This window comes from Arachis duranensis, chromosome 4 (assembly GCF_000817695.3).
Source record: "Arachis duranensis cultivar V14167 chromosome 4, aradu.V14167.gnm2.J7QH, whole genome shotgun sequence".
Classification (NCBI taxonomy): Eukaryota; Viridiplantae; Streptophyta; class Magnoliopsida; order Fabales; family Fabaceae; genus Arachis; species Arachis duranensis.
In genome coordinates, this window is record NC_029775.3 from 3,429,431 (window position 1) to 3,444,585 (window position 15,155).

The 15,155-nt window shown below is 36.6% G+C and overlaps 2 protein-coding genes across 9 annotated transcripts; one reads left to right on the forward strand and one right to left on the reverse strand.

Moving 5' to 3' along the window:
- Positions 1 to 937: 937 nt before the first annotated feature.
- On the forward strand, positions 938 to 10,692 carry LOC107482689 (SAC3 family protein B). Of its 3 annotated transcripts, XM_016103218.3 has the most exons (15): positions 938 to 1,295; positions 2,320 to 2,556; positions 3,213 to 3,344; positions 3,656 to 3,868; positions 4,420 to 4,641; positions 4,740 to 4,993; positions 5,658 to 5,758; positions 5,851 to 6,066; positions 6,370 to 6,597; positions 6,679 to 6,770; positions 6,848 to 6,941; positions 7,233 to 7,325; positions 7,444 to 8,204; positions 8,325 to 8,439; positions 8,761 to 10,692. In XM_016103218.3, exons 1-15 carry the CDS (start codon positions 1,144 to 1,146, stop codon positions 10,468 to 10,470), a joined length of 4,620 nt encoding a protein of 1,539 aa, XP_015958704.1. In that variant the 5' UTR covers positions 938 to 1,143; the 3' UTR covers positions 10,471 to 10,692. The 3 variants fall into 3 exon arrangements, with proteins under 3 accessions (XP_015958704.1, XP_015958705.1, XP_052116726.1); XM_016103219.3 differs by lacking the exon at positions 3,213 to 3,344; XM_052260766.1 differs by lacking the exons at positions 938 to 1,295; positions 2,320 to 2,556 and having other exon boundaries at positions 3,221 to 3,355.
- A 268-nt stretch (positions 10,693 to 10,960) lies between these two features.
- On the reverse strand, positions 10,961 to 14,903 carry LOC107482690 (probable protein phosphatase 2C 35). Of its 6 annotated transcripts, none has more exons than XR_002373364.2 (5): positions 13,280 to 14,900; positions 12,856 to 12,987; positions 12,084 to 12,447; positions 11,618 to 11,854; positions 10,961 to 11,260 (listed from the first exon to the last, which is right to left on the reverse strand). XR_002373364.2 is itself a non-coding variant. In XM_021139847.2 (5 exons), the coding sequence occupies exons 1-4, from the start codon at positions 14,195 to 14,197 to the stop codon at positions 12,131 to 12,133; spliced, it is 1,263 nt and encodes a 420-aa protein (XP_020995506.1). In that variant the 5' UTR covers positions 14,198 to 14,903; the 3' UTR covers positions 11,524 to 11,830; positions 12,084 to 12,130. The 6 variants fall into 6 exon arrangements, 3 of the variants coding, with proteins under 3 accessions (XP_020995506.1, XP_020995505.1, XP_052116727.1); XM_021139847.2 differs by lacking the exon at positions 10,961 to 11,260 and having other exon boundaries at positions 11,524 to 11,830; positions 12,084 to 12,141; positions 12,246 to 12,447; positions 13,280 to 14,903; XM_021139846.2 differs by lacking the exon at positions 10,961 to 11,260 and having other exon boundaries at positions 11,524 to 11,854; positions 12,084 to 12,141; positions 12,246 to 12,447; positions 13,280 to 14,903.
- Between the last annotated feature and the right edge of the window lie 252 nt (positions 14,904 to 15,155).

A 15,155-nucleotide genomic window follows, 5' to 3' on the forward strand; every position in this document is an offset into this window, starting at 1 on the left:
ATAATAATAATATAACAGTAATAAAAATATTAAACCGTAATAAGAAATAAATAATAATATAATATTAGTATTAATAATATTAATAACCACAATACAACTAATTACAACACAAATAAATAAAATTTGAATAAATATATATATTCATCGTTAAATATTAAAAAAAAATTATTTACCTTTGAGGACAACTCAAATACTCAATAATATGTTTTTTTTATTTGTTAAAATCACGCACCATTTTTTCTTTCTACTTCTTTTTCCACACTTTGTTTCTTCATTCTTAATCCTTTTACTCTTGCTTTCCTACTTTTCTTCAACTCTTCCTCAACTCTAGTAACTTCATTTTTTACTTGGCTCCTCTATCTATCTGTGTTTTGCCTTTTAAAAACCCAAGTGAACACCCTCTATGACACGTGTTCCGCATGCAATTAGGAAGGTTGCAAAACGCAACCTCCGTTTTGCTCTATAAGGCTAACAAACGCAACCAGGGCACGTTTCGCAACCTGGTATACGTTTTGCGGCAGCGGCAGATTTTTGGTTTTATTGCCTGCAAACGTTACTTACGTTTTGCAGGTCACTGAGCAACGCATATCCACATTTGCAGACAACTCATCATGCATCCATATTCAAACTTATCACTATTATTTTATCCATAACCAAATTAATTTCTGACAAATAATCTTTAAAAGGGTTTATAACTTAGAAAATTGGCTATAAATTCTAAAAATTTAGTTAATTTCTAAAAAACATTTAAAAAATAATTTTATATTTTTATTTATCAATTATATTTCAGTACAATAATATAAAAATATTATCAATTTATTTATTTATTATATAAAAATATTTTTTATCAAACATATTAAAAAAATAAAAAAATCAACAATTTAATGGCATCTAATCAAGCCTAATCCTTCTATTATTACCGGATGGATGACTTACTTATTGAGTAACAGAAAGACAAAGGAGCAAAGCTCCATTGAGGAGGAGGGTGTTTCAGTTTCGTTACTCTGATTCTGAACCCTCCCAACTCCAACTCACAGCTCCAAAAGTTGGAAGCTTTAAAACACATTCCTTCTATTCAATTCCCTTCCCCTAACCAATCATCATCGCTGCGATAAATGCCATAGAAAAAGAAGAGATACAAGAATGTCGTATACGGGATTTGGGAAGGGTTCTGGACCCTCTGCACCTCCCAAATCCCAACCCCCTTTCGGCTTCAACAACTCTTTTCCTCGTCCTTCTTCTTCTCCTCCTCCTCCTCCTCCTTCTTCTTCTCTCCCAACCCCTCCTAGACCCAGGTACGCCTATTTTATTATTCAAAATCATTCTTTTACGAGATTTGAATCAGTGTGGGTCTTATGTTGCTCTAGGAAGTTATACTTGGATTCTAAGTATGTGTTGATATGTGCAAGATTTGATCTTTTAGATGTGGGGTAGTCTTTATTGGACAAGGGACAGAGAGTTTTCAGTGGAAATGGGGTTGCTTTGCTTATTTGCTTACTTTTTTGAAAAACAAAAAGGTTCATATGGGTTTTGTTGCATATATGGTTTTCTGGTAAAGTAGGACCTCAGCAGGTGGTGTTGTGCAAGTTCACCATTGTTTTAAGGTGGGAGAAATTGGGGGAGGATACCAGAGCACAATTTTTGTAGTGATTGGGAGATTGATTTTGTGGGGTAGGGACTAGGGCTTTAACGCCTAGGATTCAAGATGGAATATGGATGTCATGGATATATGCTTTAGGTCTGTGGACTGTGATAGTGAATGTTGGGTAGTAGAATGCCAGACTCAGAGTCCACTGTGTAATTTAAATTCTATCAACAGTTCAACGTGGCTGAGTAAATGCAATAAAATAAAAGATTAGGAGTGGATGTATTTGGCAGAAAGTTTGTGCTGTCATTGATTAGGATATGAATGAAGCTGACCTTAAGGTGAGTAATATGGACCCATACAAAAAATGGTTCAAAAGGAACGTAGTCAAATTAAGAAGGGTAAAGGAAAATTGAAGAAAACCTTGGGACATTAAGAAGGTACTCCTATTGGATTTGGTTTACAATTGAGCTGAATGGTATCCATGTAGCCTACTCTATACGGGTGCTAAAGCTTTTCTGTTCGCTGTTGTTGCTTATGTGAGTTTGTGGACATTTATGTTAATCTCTATTTAGTAACTTCAGTGAGTGAGTTTATCTCTGTAAACATTCCTATAGAGAAACTCATTGAAAAGAACCATGGTTTGTCCCTTGTTGAGAAAAAGTTTGGATGTAGTTATCTTCAAGATGTTTCATTGCATGGTGCATTATTGACAGTTTATATTTTTCTTTCAGATCCATTGAATCTTCTGGTTGGAGTAATGTTCAGAGACCTTTCTATAGAGATTTAGAAACTCATACTCCTGTAAGATCCACTCCTGTCACAACATTTATTGCTTCACGCGATTCCACAAATGGTGTTACAGCCAGAATTTCTAGATTTCCGAACCCAGAACGGACCAGATCTCCCCCTGTGTCCTATGAAGATCTTGATGATTTGAGGGACCCTGACCAAACTGTCCAAAGAAATAAGTAAGATAATTTAATCTACAATAGCACATACCTTTGAATTTATTATGTATTTTGTATTATGTATCAGGATTTGAGCATTAGCAACTTTTTTTTAGGTGCAAGTGTCAAAGTGTTATTTGCATAAGGCTGAAATATGTGAGTCCAGTACTTAACTTTTGTTATCCGTGTTGGCTTCTGCATTGAACTTTATCAGGGAGCCAACGTATTCCATGAAAACTCATTTTGTTGGATTCAAGGTTTACATCGTATCAATAAAGACTACTGTAATGGATAAATAGGGTGGTTTGTCTAACCCTTTTTGGTGTCTTCTTATTTTAGAAAAATCAGATCATATTTTGTTATATGTAAATTTAGATTTTAAGCGCTAATAATGTATAAATCGCATCATTCTTCTTGACTTGAAAGAAAATTATGAAGTTTCATCTCTAATGTAAGTGTGTTTGTTGTTCAAAGTTGTAATGCCTATTTTCTATATATGTTGGCTTAAATCTAAGGGGATGACAGATTCATTTTTTATTTTCTGGCCCGTGAAAGCCAATTTAGTTTTGGCATTCTTCTCATCACATCCTTTAAACTCTTAATATTTACCATGACGTGTCATGCCTAATGGGTCATTACTTTCACGTTACTCATTTATTTGCTGCTGATTTCTGTAGCCAGTCAAGTTCACCAGTTGATGGTCGCGGTCATTTACTTCATTTAAAATCACCACCACAATCAGCTCCTTCATTACCTTCAAATCATCACTCTGTTTGGAATTCTCAAAGTCCCTCAACTTCTGTCCAGCAGTAAGTTTTAGGTTCAACTCTCTCTCTTTATCTTGCCGCCCAATTCATTTTCTCTGGAATTCCCCATGCGCATACAAACATTATAATCTGAAACATGAAACATGTTTTGTTGTTTTTAATGTAGGTTAGATTATGAAATGCTGCATCTTGGTCTGAGTAATTATTCCAGTGTTTCATCCACATCTTATTATACATGACTTGTCTTTTTTAGCTTATCCATCCTAGCATGGTGGGATAAGGAGTCACCATCTGATTCCATCTCAATATTCTAAATGGTATTTGTCATAGATCAAGGTATTCTTTTTATACAGGCAAGCTTTATCTCCCAGAGCATGGAATGGCCAAGCCAGTTATGCTAACCCTTCGAACCATCAAAACCTTTCCCCAGGCCCTCCATACATTGGTTCTCAGAATCTCCAGAATAATGTTACAAAAGAACTTAACAGTCAAGGGTCAAAGAGGACTAGGTCACCTCCTTCATCTTCTGCCATCAGACAGGAAGTTGTTCATAAAGAATTTAGAAGGTATTGTCGGGGCATTTTATATTTTTTGCCTGTACTTAATAATGCTATTATTTGATGCAGCTTAGTGTACACAGTTATTTAAGCAGTATATTTGATTTTCATTTCATCTAGCTCAATGAAATCTTGAGAAGAATGACTTGTTGTTTGTAGGAAACAGTTGATTAAACATGGCTTAAACATATAATTAGTTACCAGCAAATTGAAATAATTTCTAGATTTTGGATCACTTCCTGTTTGCGGACATCTCAACCTAAGTATTTTTAGTAAATGTGAAAGGCAAAAGGGGTTTTATGATTTAAAAGCACTTTAGAAGGCTAATTAAAAGGTGACCAACATCTTTGGAGGAGGATTCTGCTGACTGTCTGAGTAGAGATGATGCAGAAGAATCTCATCTATTCTCTCTTTCCTCTGCCTATAGTTTAGCAATTTGCTTGTGATGAATAATATGTATGCAAACATCCTACTTTCTTTGTTTTCTGTAGTATATCTGAGTTATAAACGATGAAACAGAATGTGCATTTGTTGAGCCTGTTTTATTTTTCTTCTTGTAGGCCTTCTATATCTCCACCTAGAATGACAAATACGTCAAATGTTCTAAGGACTGGGCCTCCTCAAATGAATCAAAGATCCTTAACATCTGTTGTTTCTGAAGCCACTGATAGTGGGCCCATCAGCTCCACTCCAACTAAGAGAGGAAGGTCTCCTCCTTCATCATTTCCGGTCAATGAAACTGTTGAAGGCAACTCCATCTCCATAGAAGACAGCCCTGAACGGTATGATGTCAAGTGAAAATCCTTTGTTTTTTCACTCATTATTGTTTTGCTTTATCTATAATTGTTTTAAGGATCTTTATTCTTATTGTGCCGTTCAGTGAAGCGCTAGCCAAGGCAAAGCGTTTAGCTCGCTTCAAGGTAGAATTAAGCAAATCTGAACAGAATAGTGCTGATGTTGCTGACCAGAAGGCTTCTGCAAATAGACATGAACAGTCTGTGTTGGAGCAGAGATATGTTGGGGGGCATGCGATGGATTCAGCTGGAAACTTCACTAATGGCCATGCTGTTTCTGATCATGAAGGCCTTGAAACATCCAAAGTAATTATTGGCTTATGTCCAGATATGTGTCCTGGTAGGTTTTTGAGATTTTACATCTACAAGTGAACATGTGCCATTTTTTAAAATCTTATCTGATCACAATTCCATTTATGCTATGAATTTTTTCCAAGTATGCATAATTCCATAGTTGTTCCTGGGTCCAAAATATCCAGTTTGAAAGAACTTCCATCTTTGCTTCATTTTGAAATTTCTTTTAAGATTAATGCTACACAGAAAATTTGTCAAAATGTTGGACATAATTCACCCAGAGTCCTTGATTGTTGGATGAGATAAGGTGAAGGCTACTTATCTAACCCAAGATCGAAAATCATGACAACTTATTATGAGCAGAATTTTGTCAAAAAAAAAAAATGAAAGAAAAGAAAAGCTCTAGCATTTTCCTTGTTTTAATTTTTCTAGCGTATCTTTTTTTCAAATATAAACTTTATTTCGGATAGGGATACGATTTTTACTTTCCTTTGGTGCTCTACGCTTGGTTTGTTTTATGCCATGTCATTATCTGATCTTATATACAATGGGGTTAAGGATGCCTCATCCTCACTCTTCTCTTCTCTCTATTAAACTCTTCTTCTGCATATATAAATAAAGAAGTCCTAGAGCTTTAAGGGAATTCTTCAACTTAATAGGTCGTATAAGCATCTAGCTTCATTCTAATTTTGATTGGATCTGTATTTTAGAGCCTGAGAGGGGAGAGCGTGAAAGGAAAGGGGACCTTGATCAGTATGAACGCTTGGATGGAGATAGAAATGTAACCAGCAGACTTCTTGCAGTTAAGAAGGTGATTGTCATATTACTAATACTAAACTTCACTTTTTTTTTCATAAATACTGTTATCACTTCTCATTAGTAACACATCATGATTCATGGCAGTATACTAGGACAGCAGAGAGGGAAGCAAGCTTGATTCGACCTATGCCCATACTGCAGAAGACAATTGATTATCTACTTTCTCTGCTAGATCAGCCCTATGATGAGAGGTTTCTTGGTGCATATAACTTCTTGTGGGATAGGATGAGAGCAATTCGAATGGACCTGAGAATGCAGCACATTTTCAATCAAGGGGCTATTACTATGCTTGAACAGATGGTACTTTTTTATTTTTAACAAAAGTATAATAAAACCTGGTTTTTCTCTTATTTAAGTGAAAATGATATCTATTTTTCCTGCAAGTTCTTTGTATGCTATATTGATTCAGGCTCAATACAAATATATATTGTGGATACTTATAGATACAGTAGTTTCATATTTATTTGTTGGTAAAATAATTTTCTGAAGGTCCTGGTGCCTTTTATCAAGAACCTGCATCTGCTTGGTGATGTTTGTAAGAGCAACATCTGGTGATGATTAAAAGTTTAAAACTCATGAGGTTGTTGATTTCTGTGGTTTCAGATCAAATTACACATCATTGCAATGCATGAATTATGCGAATACACAAAAGGAGAGGGATTTTCTGAGGGATTTGATGCTCACCTCAATATTGAACAGATGAACAAAACTTCGGTTGAATTGTTTCAGATGTATGATGATCACAGAAAGAAAGGAATACTTGTGCCTACTGAAAAAGAGTTTCGAGGTTATTATGCTCTCCTTAAATTGGATAAGCACCCTGGCTATAAAGTAAGTTGTCCTTGTTGTGCTCTGATCTTTAATGTTTCATTGGCAATAGAAAAACCTAAGAAAATAAGCAAGTTATCCTAGGTTGAACCTGCAGAGCTATCCCTCGATCTCGCTAAGATGACTCCAGAGATAAGGCAGACTCCAGAAGTTCTATTTGCCCGCAATGTAGCAAGGTTTGTAATTTCAAATGGAAGTTAGCTACTTTTTTGTTGCCATGCATTGTGATCATCCCCTTTTGTTTGCTTTACAGAGCTTGCAGAACTGGTAATTTTATTGCCTTCTTTCGACTTGCAAGAAAAGCTACTTATCTTCAGGCATGTCTAATGCATGCGCACTTTGCAAAGGTATGAGACCACCTTGTATTTTGAAGTGCTCATCAAAACACTATAATTGAGCTTTTCTTTATTAAGGTTAGGTCTTCCATGTATAGACACATCATTCACTTAAACAATCATTGTAGGTAATCTGTAACATTGTTTAAGTTGCTAGGAGGTAAACTGTTGTAGCTGTTTCCCTAAAATGATTATATTTTATATGTAGTTCTAGTTCAATAACTTAATATACAACAATGTTTTTCATGCTAAACGGCGTGGTTTGTTTACTGACCCCTTTATATCATATGCCACTTTCACCAGTTGCGTACCCAGGCACTTGCTTCTTTACATTCTGGTCTGCAGAATAACCAAGGCCTCCCTGTTTCTCATGTTGCTAACTGGCTTGCCATGGAGGTATTTTTTCATGGATAGATGTGGATGAATGGTTCTCTTGTTTCCTTTCTTTTTTGTCTACAGTGAGGCAGGACTTTCCAACTTCCTCTTACATTCACCTTTTTGTCATCAAAATTAGGATGAAGTTATAGAAGACCTCTTGGAGTATCATGGATTCTTGATAAAGTCATTTGAAGAACCATACATGGTGAAGGAAGGCCCATTTCTCAATGGTGATACTGACTATCCCACGAAGCGTTCCAAACTTGTGCACAAGAAAAAGTCTGAAACAATAATTGAGGATGTATCACCCTTGAGTCAAGCGGAAGTACCACCTGCGGTAACTAAGATAGAGACAAGAAAGCAAAACAAGGAGGAGCCTCAAATAGTTCCGTCCATTGAAAATGATAGTTCTAGACAGAAGCTTGATGAGGAAATGCCTGACTCACAAGTTACGTTGTCCCCAAAAGATAGCAAAGCAGGAAAGGCTATCCCTTGGATACAAAATAAGGAAGAGCTACTTGGTCGTCAAGACAGTGGAAAATATCATAATATGGCTAGCCCTAAACCATCACCGGTCAACTTCCAATTCCCTAATAAAATGCCTGAGCCACAAGTTACTAGTGCGCATTCTGATTTAAATATGAGAGGCTCTCCTAGTCCTAGGAGAAACTTGAACTTTAATGTTGATGTGAGACCATTGGAGGTTGCACCAAAACCAGCTTCATCTGAAAGTTCATTAGTTAGTAGTATTTTTGTGCCACTTCCTGTGGCCCATGATGTATCCAAGGATCAGTCTCTTGTTATCCGCCAGGAAGAAAATGAGGATCAAGTGGATGATAACAGTGAAGACTTTCAAGATAAAGAAATTGCTGACGCCAAGCTGAAGTTGTTCTTAAGGTTTCACTTTTTTGTGCCTGATTTCATTTAGCATGTTCAGTTTTTAGAATATGAATTTGCCTGTTTTTTTGGAATCATTAAATTCTATAATCTAAATTATTGTTCCCTCTGCTTTGCCAGGTTATGGAGGAGACGAGTGTCAAAATTAAGGACGTTACGTGAGCAGAGGCAGTTAGCAACAAATGCTGCATTAGAGTCATTGCCATTGGGTCCTCCAATTCGACAATATACAAATGTAAGATTGGCATGGTTTTGTGATTTTCTCACTAAACTGCTCTTATATTTTTTGTTTTTTCTCGTTAAATGAGCTGAACCACTGAAGACAGTTTTTATTGTTAAGTGAATTGAAGATGAGTACTTCCTCTTAAAGTAAAGGCAGTTCTTGCTGCTGAATATAAGATTGAAACCTTTTGTGAATTCATCATTTTAAATGCTTATTGGACTTCTGTGCTATTGACTTTTCGTTTTTCCATTTAGCAATTTTTATTTTCAGTTAGAGTAATAAAACCATGAATTGATTATTGTATTGACTATGATGTTTTCCTTTACAATGAAGCAACCTGGTAGCTTTGACAAGTTTGACATCGATACAGCTATGAGGGAGAGATGTGAAAAGCAGGAAAAGTCACAAGCAAGACTTAATGTCTCAGAAATAGTTGCCAATACACTAGACAGAAGAAACAAAGAAGCTAAATGCTTGTGCTGGAAAATTATTCTATGTTCTCAGACGAACAGTGGATATGAAATGGGATCAGCAGGCTGGTGGTTGGCCTCCAAGCTCATGCCTTCTAGCGACAAAGATGTGATTTTGTCATCTCCTGGCTTAGCAATATGGAGGAAGTGGTTTTCTAGCCAACTCGGCACTGATCCTACTTGCTGCATCTCTGTAATCAGGGATACAGCACTTGGTAGATTAGATGAGGCAGCATCTGGGGCGAACGCAGTTGTGTTTCTTGTTTCTGAGAGCCTTTCATGGGAACTGCAGAGAATTCATCTCCATAATCTTCTGAACACAATTCCCTCTGGAGCTTGCCTACCACTATTGATCTTATGTGGTAGATATGACCAAGGGTTCTCTTCTATTATAATGCATGAACTGCACCTTCAGGACATTGATAAATCACTGGTTAGTTGCTTCCGGATTGTTTTCCTTATTGAAAACCAGCAGGTGGAACACTTAAGTGGATTTTTCAGTGATCAACGACTGAGAGAGGGTCTGGAATGGCTGGCAGGTGAATCACCTTTACATCCTACGCTTCGTTGTGTGAAAGTACGAGAACTTGTTCATAGGCATCTTAGTTCCTTATCAGGGGCTCAGGACATCAGCAGTAACTACAAGTTGGGTCCGAATGACTGTATCTCATTGTTCAATGAAGCCTTAGATTGCTCATTGCAGGAAATTATTCTAGCTGCCAATTCAAATCCTGCTGGTTGGCCATGTCCGGAGATTGGCTTACTTGACAAGTCATGTGATGAAGATAGGGTGGTTAAAAGGTACTTGCCGATTTTAGGATGGAGCTCGAAAGCAAAAATTAAACCAGTAATTTGTGCTCTGCAAAACTGTAAGCTCCCGACGTTTCCTGATAATTTATCCTGGTTGGCCGGAGGATGTAAAGCTAGACATGAAATTGAGAACCAGAGGATACAGCTCGAAAATTGCTTGATCCTGTATCTGACTCATACTTGTAAGATGATGGGAGCCCCATTGGCAACGAAAGAGGCACATGTCACAATTCAAACCTGTTCTAGACTGGAGCTGCATTGCTCAGGCTATTGTGTAGTTCCTCACTGGGGCATGATTTTTCGTCGGATTTTCAACTGGCGATTGATGAGTTTATGTTGTGGGGATATCTCCATGGCTTATATCTCAGAATCTCATGATGTTGGTTTTCCAAGTTCGGATCTTGATATGGGATTTGATGCAAGTTTCACTTCATCTTATAATCTTAACCCTACTTTAGATGAATTAATCAGTGTTAATTTTGACACTCCTCTTCCTGTGAATGGTCATCCAGAGCCAAAAGCGATTCAACAGATTCCTCAGAAAGACTCAAATGATGTATTTCATAACGAGAGGAATGCTGAAACCACTTTCCATGCTGATGCAAGCATAAATACAGCTTATACTTTTGGTTTGAACAATGTTAGCAGTGAAGCATTAATGAAAGAAAATTCAACCAAAGAAGCTGATCAGTTAAGCAAGTTGTTGGAACAGTGTAACTTGTTGCAGGATGGCATAGATAAGAAGCTCTCTATATACTTCTGAGTGGCTTGACTTTTTGTATACTTAGTTTTTCTAAGGTGATGTTGATTAGGAAATTTTGTATGATGAATTCTTTTTTATATTTATTTGGTTTCCATGAGTTCACACATTGGAAAGGAATTGATACAGTGAACAGAAAAGTTTTTTAACTGTTAATTGTGTAAAAATGTAGTAAAGTTTAACACACTATTTAGCAATAAAATTGGCAGAAAATTTAATTGTGTATGTGAACTATTGTCCAATTAACTTTAAGAATACTAAAAGAATGTTGGCATATATCCTTATGCAAGCATTATTTTTTCATATCAAAGTTTCGAATAATATTAAAAGATTATATAGCAACTCTTGTCTAGCAAGCAGATTCTCTTTCTTAAAGTGTAATTCATACTTCGGCAGATAGTTTCTCTATTTAACGTATACAATTATAGAAGCTAAAATCTATCCATAGTTTTCCTATTTCTTGTTTGGTTTCACCAAAAGGGAATTGATGTGACAAACCTATGTAAAATGTGGTGTTAGATTACTGAACATATTACCTGAACATTAGATATAGTAGGATATCTTTTCATATAACAGACAATTTGGTACTGTTTTTTAAGGAGATTGATTGGTTAATGTGAGACCCATCACTAATCAAACAATTTGTAAAGCCTATAGGATTCAAAATGTTGAAACTTTGGAGACATGATGAGATTGTGGACAATGAAACTTATGCATATGCTTATTATGGTCCATGAATCCACAACATGCTGAGTTGGAAAAGGGGCCTTATATTTTGTTGCATTCAATGAACCTATAAATCAAGACCACAAGAAAAACAGAACCTATAAATAATCAGACAATTTTAATTTGCTGGATTTTAAAGAGTTTTACAACTTTCTATTGTGATGAAATGGCATATTATAATTTTGCAAAAAAGGAATAAATTGAAAAAAAATTAACTTTAACACCTATCAAATTCAAAATTATGATCCCTCCCCCTCCCCCCTCCCCTTCTCTTAATTTTGATTAATATTAAAAAAAATACATGACTTATTCGAAAATTTGGATAAACTATCTTTTTCAATTGAAGACTCCCAAAAATTTAAAACATGAAAGTAATTTTGAAATGCAATTTCATATTCAAGGAGGAAGGAAACAGTTATATTACACTGGACTCAGCATCAGCATGAGCGAGGATAATGAATTTACATTCTCAACAGCATCTTGCTTTGCCCTTCAAAGCTGACCAATTTACAATAATTCAATACGAATGAGTTAGTCACCAGCCATTCTCCCTGCATCATCCTCTCTCCATCAACTCAAGTAATTTATGAATACTCTTCCAATACATAAATCTGGAGAGTCGAGGTTGTCGCGTCATCTGAGAAGACAAGTTCAAGTGGTTCTGCATGGTTAAATGATGATATGTAACCAGAATTGGAATATTGAGAATAGATGGATATACATATATACATAGAACTAGGATTAAATTACACTGGTATAACTTTAAGCTAATGTTTTCCAATGAAATTGAGCCAGCATTTTGACTCGATGAACATAGTGGCATTGTAGTAATTTACGATGATAATGTAGATGACACGAAGAATAGAAAATAATATTAGAGAGATATGTACCACATAGGAGAAATAACAAAGATACTTGGTCTTGTTCCATGAAGCCTCTATTTGAACACTGTTGATGGAAAAGGATAAATCTGTGAAGTCTTTGCAGAAACTAATAAACCATTAATATGAAATGATGCTAGTGAGATTGTAGCAATCATATTGGTCTTTGACCAGTTGGTGAGGGAGCGACTATAGCTGGACTTCTCATTGAGACTGCATGCTGACATGTCTGTAAATCGGAGATTCCACTCCTCACAGAACGAGAAACTTCCGACACAGTAGTAGTGGATGTCTCTGATGTTCCGTTTCCCCTCTTGGACCTTGTTAACATACTGGCATTGATGTCACCTGATCCAACTTGAGATGAACCTAACTACACAAAAATTTAAAGATTAGATAAACAAGCCAATAATCAAATGATAGGAGAGAATCAAATGATTGAACCACCAATAGAATTTTTAGCTCTGTATAAAATGCTTGCAAGAAGAATGTATGAGAAACAAATGTGTAAAATGTTGCCGTGCTTATCAACCCAATCAAAACCCCAGATCAAGATAATACTAAATACAGTAGGAAACCTTTAACAAATAATTATCTGAATAGAATTGGCTTCAAGTGAGCGGCACATTAACAAAACAGCACAATCAAATTTTGAAAGGATGGCGGCACAGGCAAGGGGGTAAGAATATGGGACACTACAAATTCGAAATCTTTATGCAGGGCTAAATTTAGAAAGCATAAAATACAAATGAGAAGGGTATAATATTCAAGTAATTCATACATTTGACAGGCCTTTGATCTGAACAATGATAATTGTTATATCATCTGTTCGGTTCTCATGTTCCAACCATAGTTTATATGACTCTCCAGCAATGGCGGCACACGCATCACGGGGATCTGAATAGCTTGCTGCCTGCACCATTACAAAAAATCATAGAATTCATCAAGACACTGAGTCATAACATTTCCTGAAGTAAAATAACAATAAAGAATTATTAGCAATAGCATTGCTAGGTTTGCCTTGTGAACTATTTCCAATTCAGGGCACAGAATTGAAGCCTTTGCTATTTAGTTTAAAAACAACATTGAACATTAGAATGGATTGAGAAGAATAATTTAGACACCATCTGAATAACAATACTTAAAAAATGGACATTTGGAAGGAAAGATATAGAATTAAAGAAGAAATAGGTAGCATGTCATACCATGTCAACAACAGTTTGGCTTGATAGGAACTCAAATATCCCATCACTTGCAACAACAAAGAATAGATGATTCGGTGTAAGCTGGACTGTTGACACCTCAGGAACAGCAATGACACCGATAGTCTCTGCCAAATTATCCCCAACACTCCTTGTAAAAGCAGTTCCAGGATACATTCCATTTTGAACCCACAACCTTGGAGGATCGCCACCCTGACTCTCTTCGTCGCCCCAAGTTTGGATATTTGGATCCTTAAGCCCTTCTACCTGATCAACACTCAACACCCTTGCCCCAGAAAGCTTCACTCTCTCATATTCATCTCTCCGGAACGGTGTCTGATCCGAGGACAAGTCCTCAGCAATAATTCTATTCCCGTCCTTAACAGCTAGCACTGCTCTTGAGTCACCAACATTAGCTACATAAAGGGTATCACCAATAACAAGCACTGTAATTGCAGTGGTACCACTCATTGAATCATCAACATCACTGTTATGCAGTTCGTAATTCGTTGTTAAGAATGCAGAAGTGTAAGCCTTAACAGGGTCCTCCAACAATGCAGGGTCACTAGACAGTGTTTCTACTAACCTATCCTTAACAAAGTTTGCACACTGTCCACCAAATTGACCATGACCATCATACACACCAAAGAAATGGACACTGGGGTTACCTTGAATCTGAGTCCTAATGCAGAAACTATCTTGGTTTTCCTTTTCAGGTGAATCAGGGTAGTATCCCCTCTGGGTTAGAACAGAATACTCCAAAGTGAAGTTATGTGAAGGAACAGTAGCTACCTCCAATGGTCTCTGAGTGAGTATGTGCTTCCTTTGTGCACGGTAAGGGCCAAGTTCTCTGTAGTCCCTGGAGCCACCCTCTGACGGTGTGGAGTACCGGTTACAACACTTGCCATTGACACAGCCCATTCTTCAAACAGAAGGTGTGCAGCTAAAAAAAGCAAGAAACACAAAAAGCTCAAAAAGCAAAAAGCACAAACTAAAAGCTAAATTAGGCAATTCAGGGTGGAAGCTGCAAGCTACGAGCTTCTGAAAATCCACATTGTGGTTCCAAGCTTGATCCTTCAGCTGTTTATTCTGGGAGGAAAATGAACAAAAACCCTAGGGAGGGGCAAAATAAGCAAGGGGGAGGAAAGATAGGATTTTGAGGTGTGAACCGTGATCAGAGGTTGAGAAAAACAAAAGGGTAGTTGTTGAATTGGGAGAGAGAATGATTTTGAAGGAGGCTAGAGAAGAAAGCTGAGAAAGAATGGAACCCTAGAGAGAGAGGGAGAGGAAGCCCAGAAAGGAAGCAAAAGGGTGAGGCATTTTTTCTGGCGTTTGATGGAAGGAAAAATAAGAGAGAAAGAGAAGCAGAAGGCGTGTGTAGTGGGGTTGTAGAAAATGAAAGAAAGAATTGTACTTTTCGTTGGGTTGCAGAGAGAGAGAAAGAATCAAAGGGAAAGCCGTGGTAGGAAGAAAGAGTCCAAATGGGGTTCACAAGAGAGAGAATGAAAGAGACTCACACAAAAAACACGAGAGAGAGAGAGAGAGGGACAAGGATTTGAGAGATTCTATTCTATGAGTGCATGGCTGGGTTTGTGTCTTCGCAGAAACAAAGAAACAAAGAAAGAAGAAACAACACACTACACTTGTAACTCACTCAGCAAATTGAGGTCAAAACCTACTCAAATCTTTTCATGCTTCAAGCTTTAATAATAGAATTTTTATCAAATCTAATCACATTAGATTAAGATCCACTCAAAAACTTAAATGAATAATACTATATAGTAAAAACTTAAAAATATTATATTATTTAAAAGTAGATTAGATAATATACAAATTCATGGATAATAAATGATATATTAATACTATATAGAAATTTAAT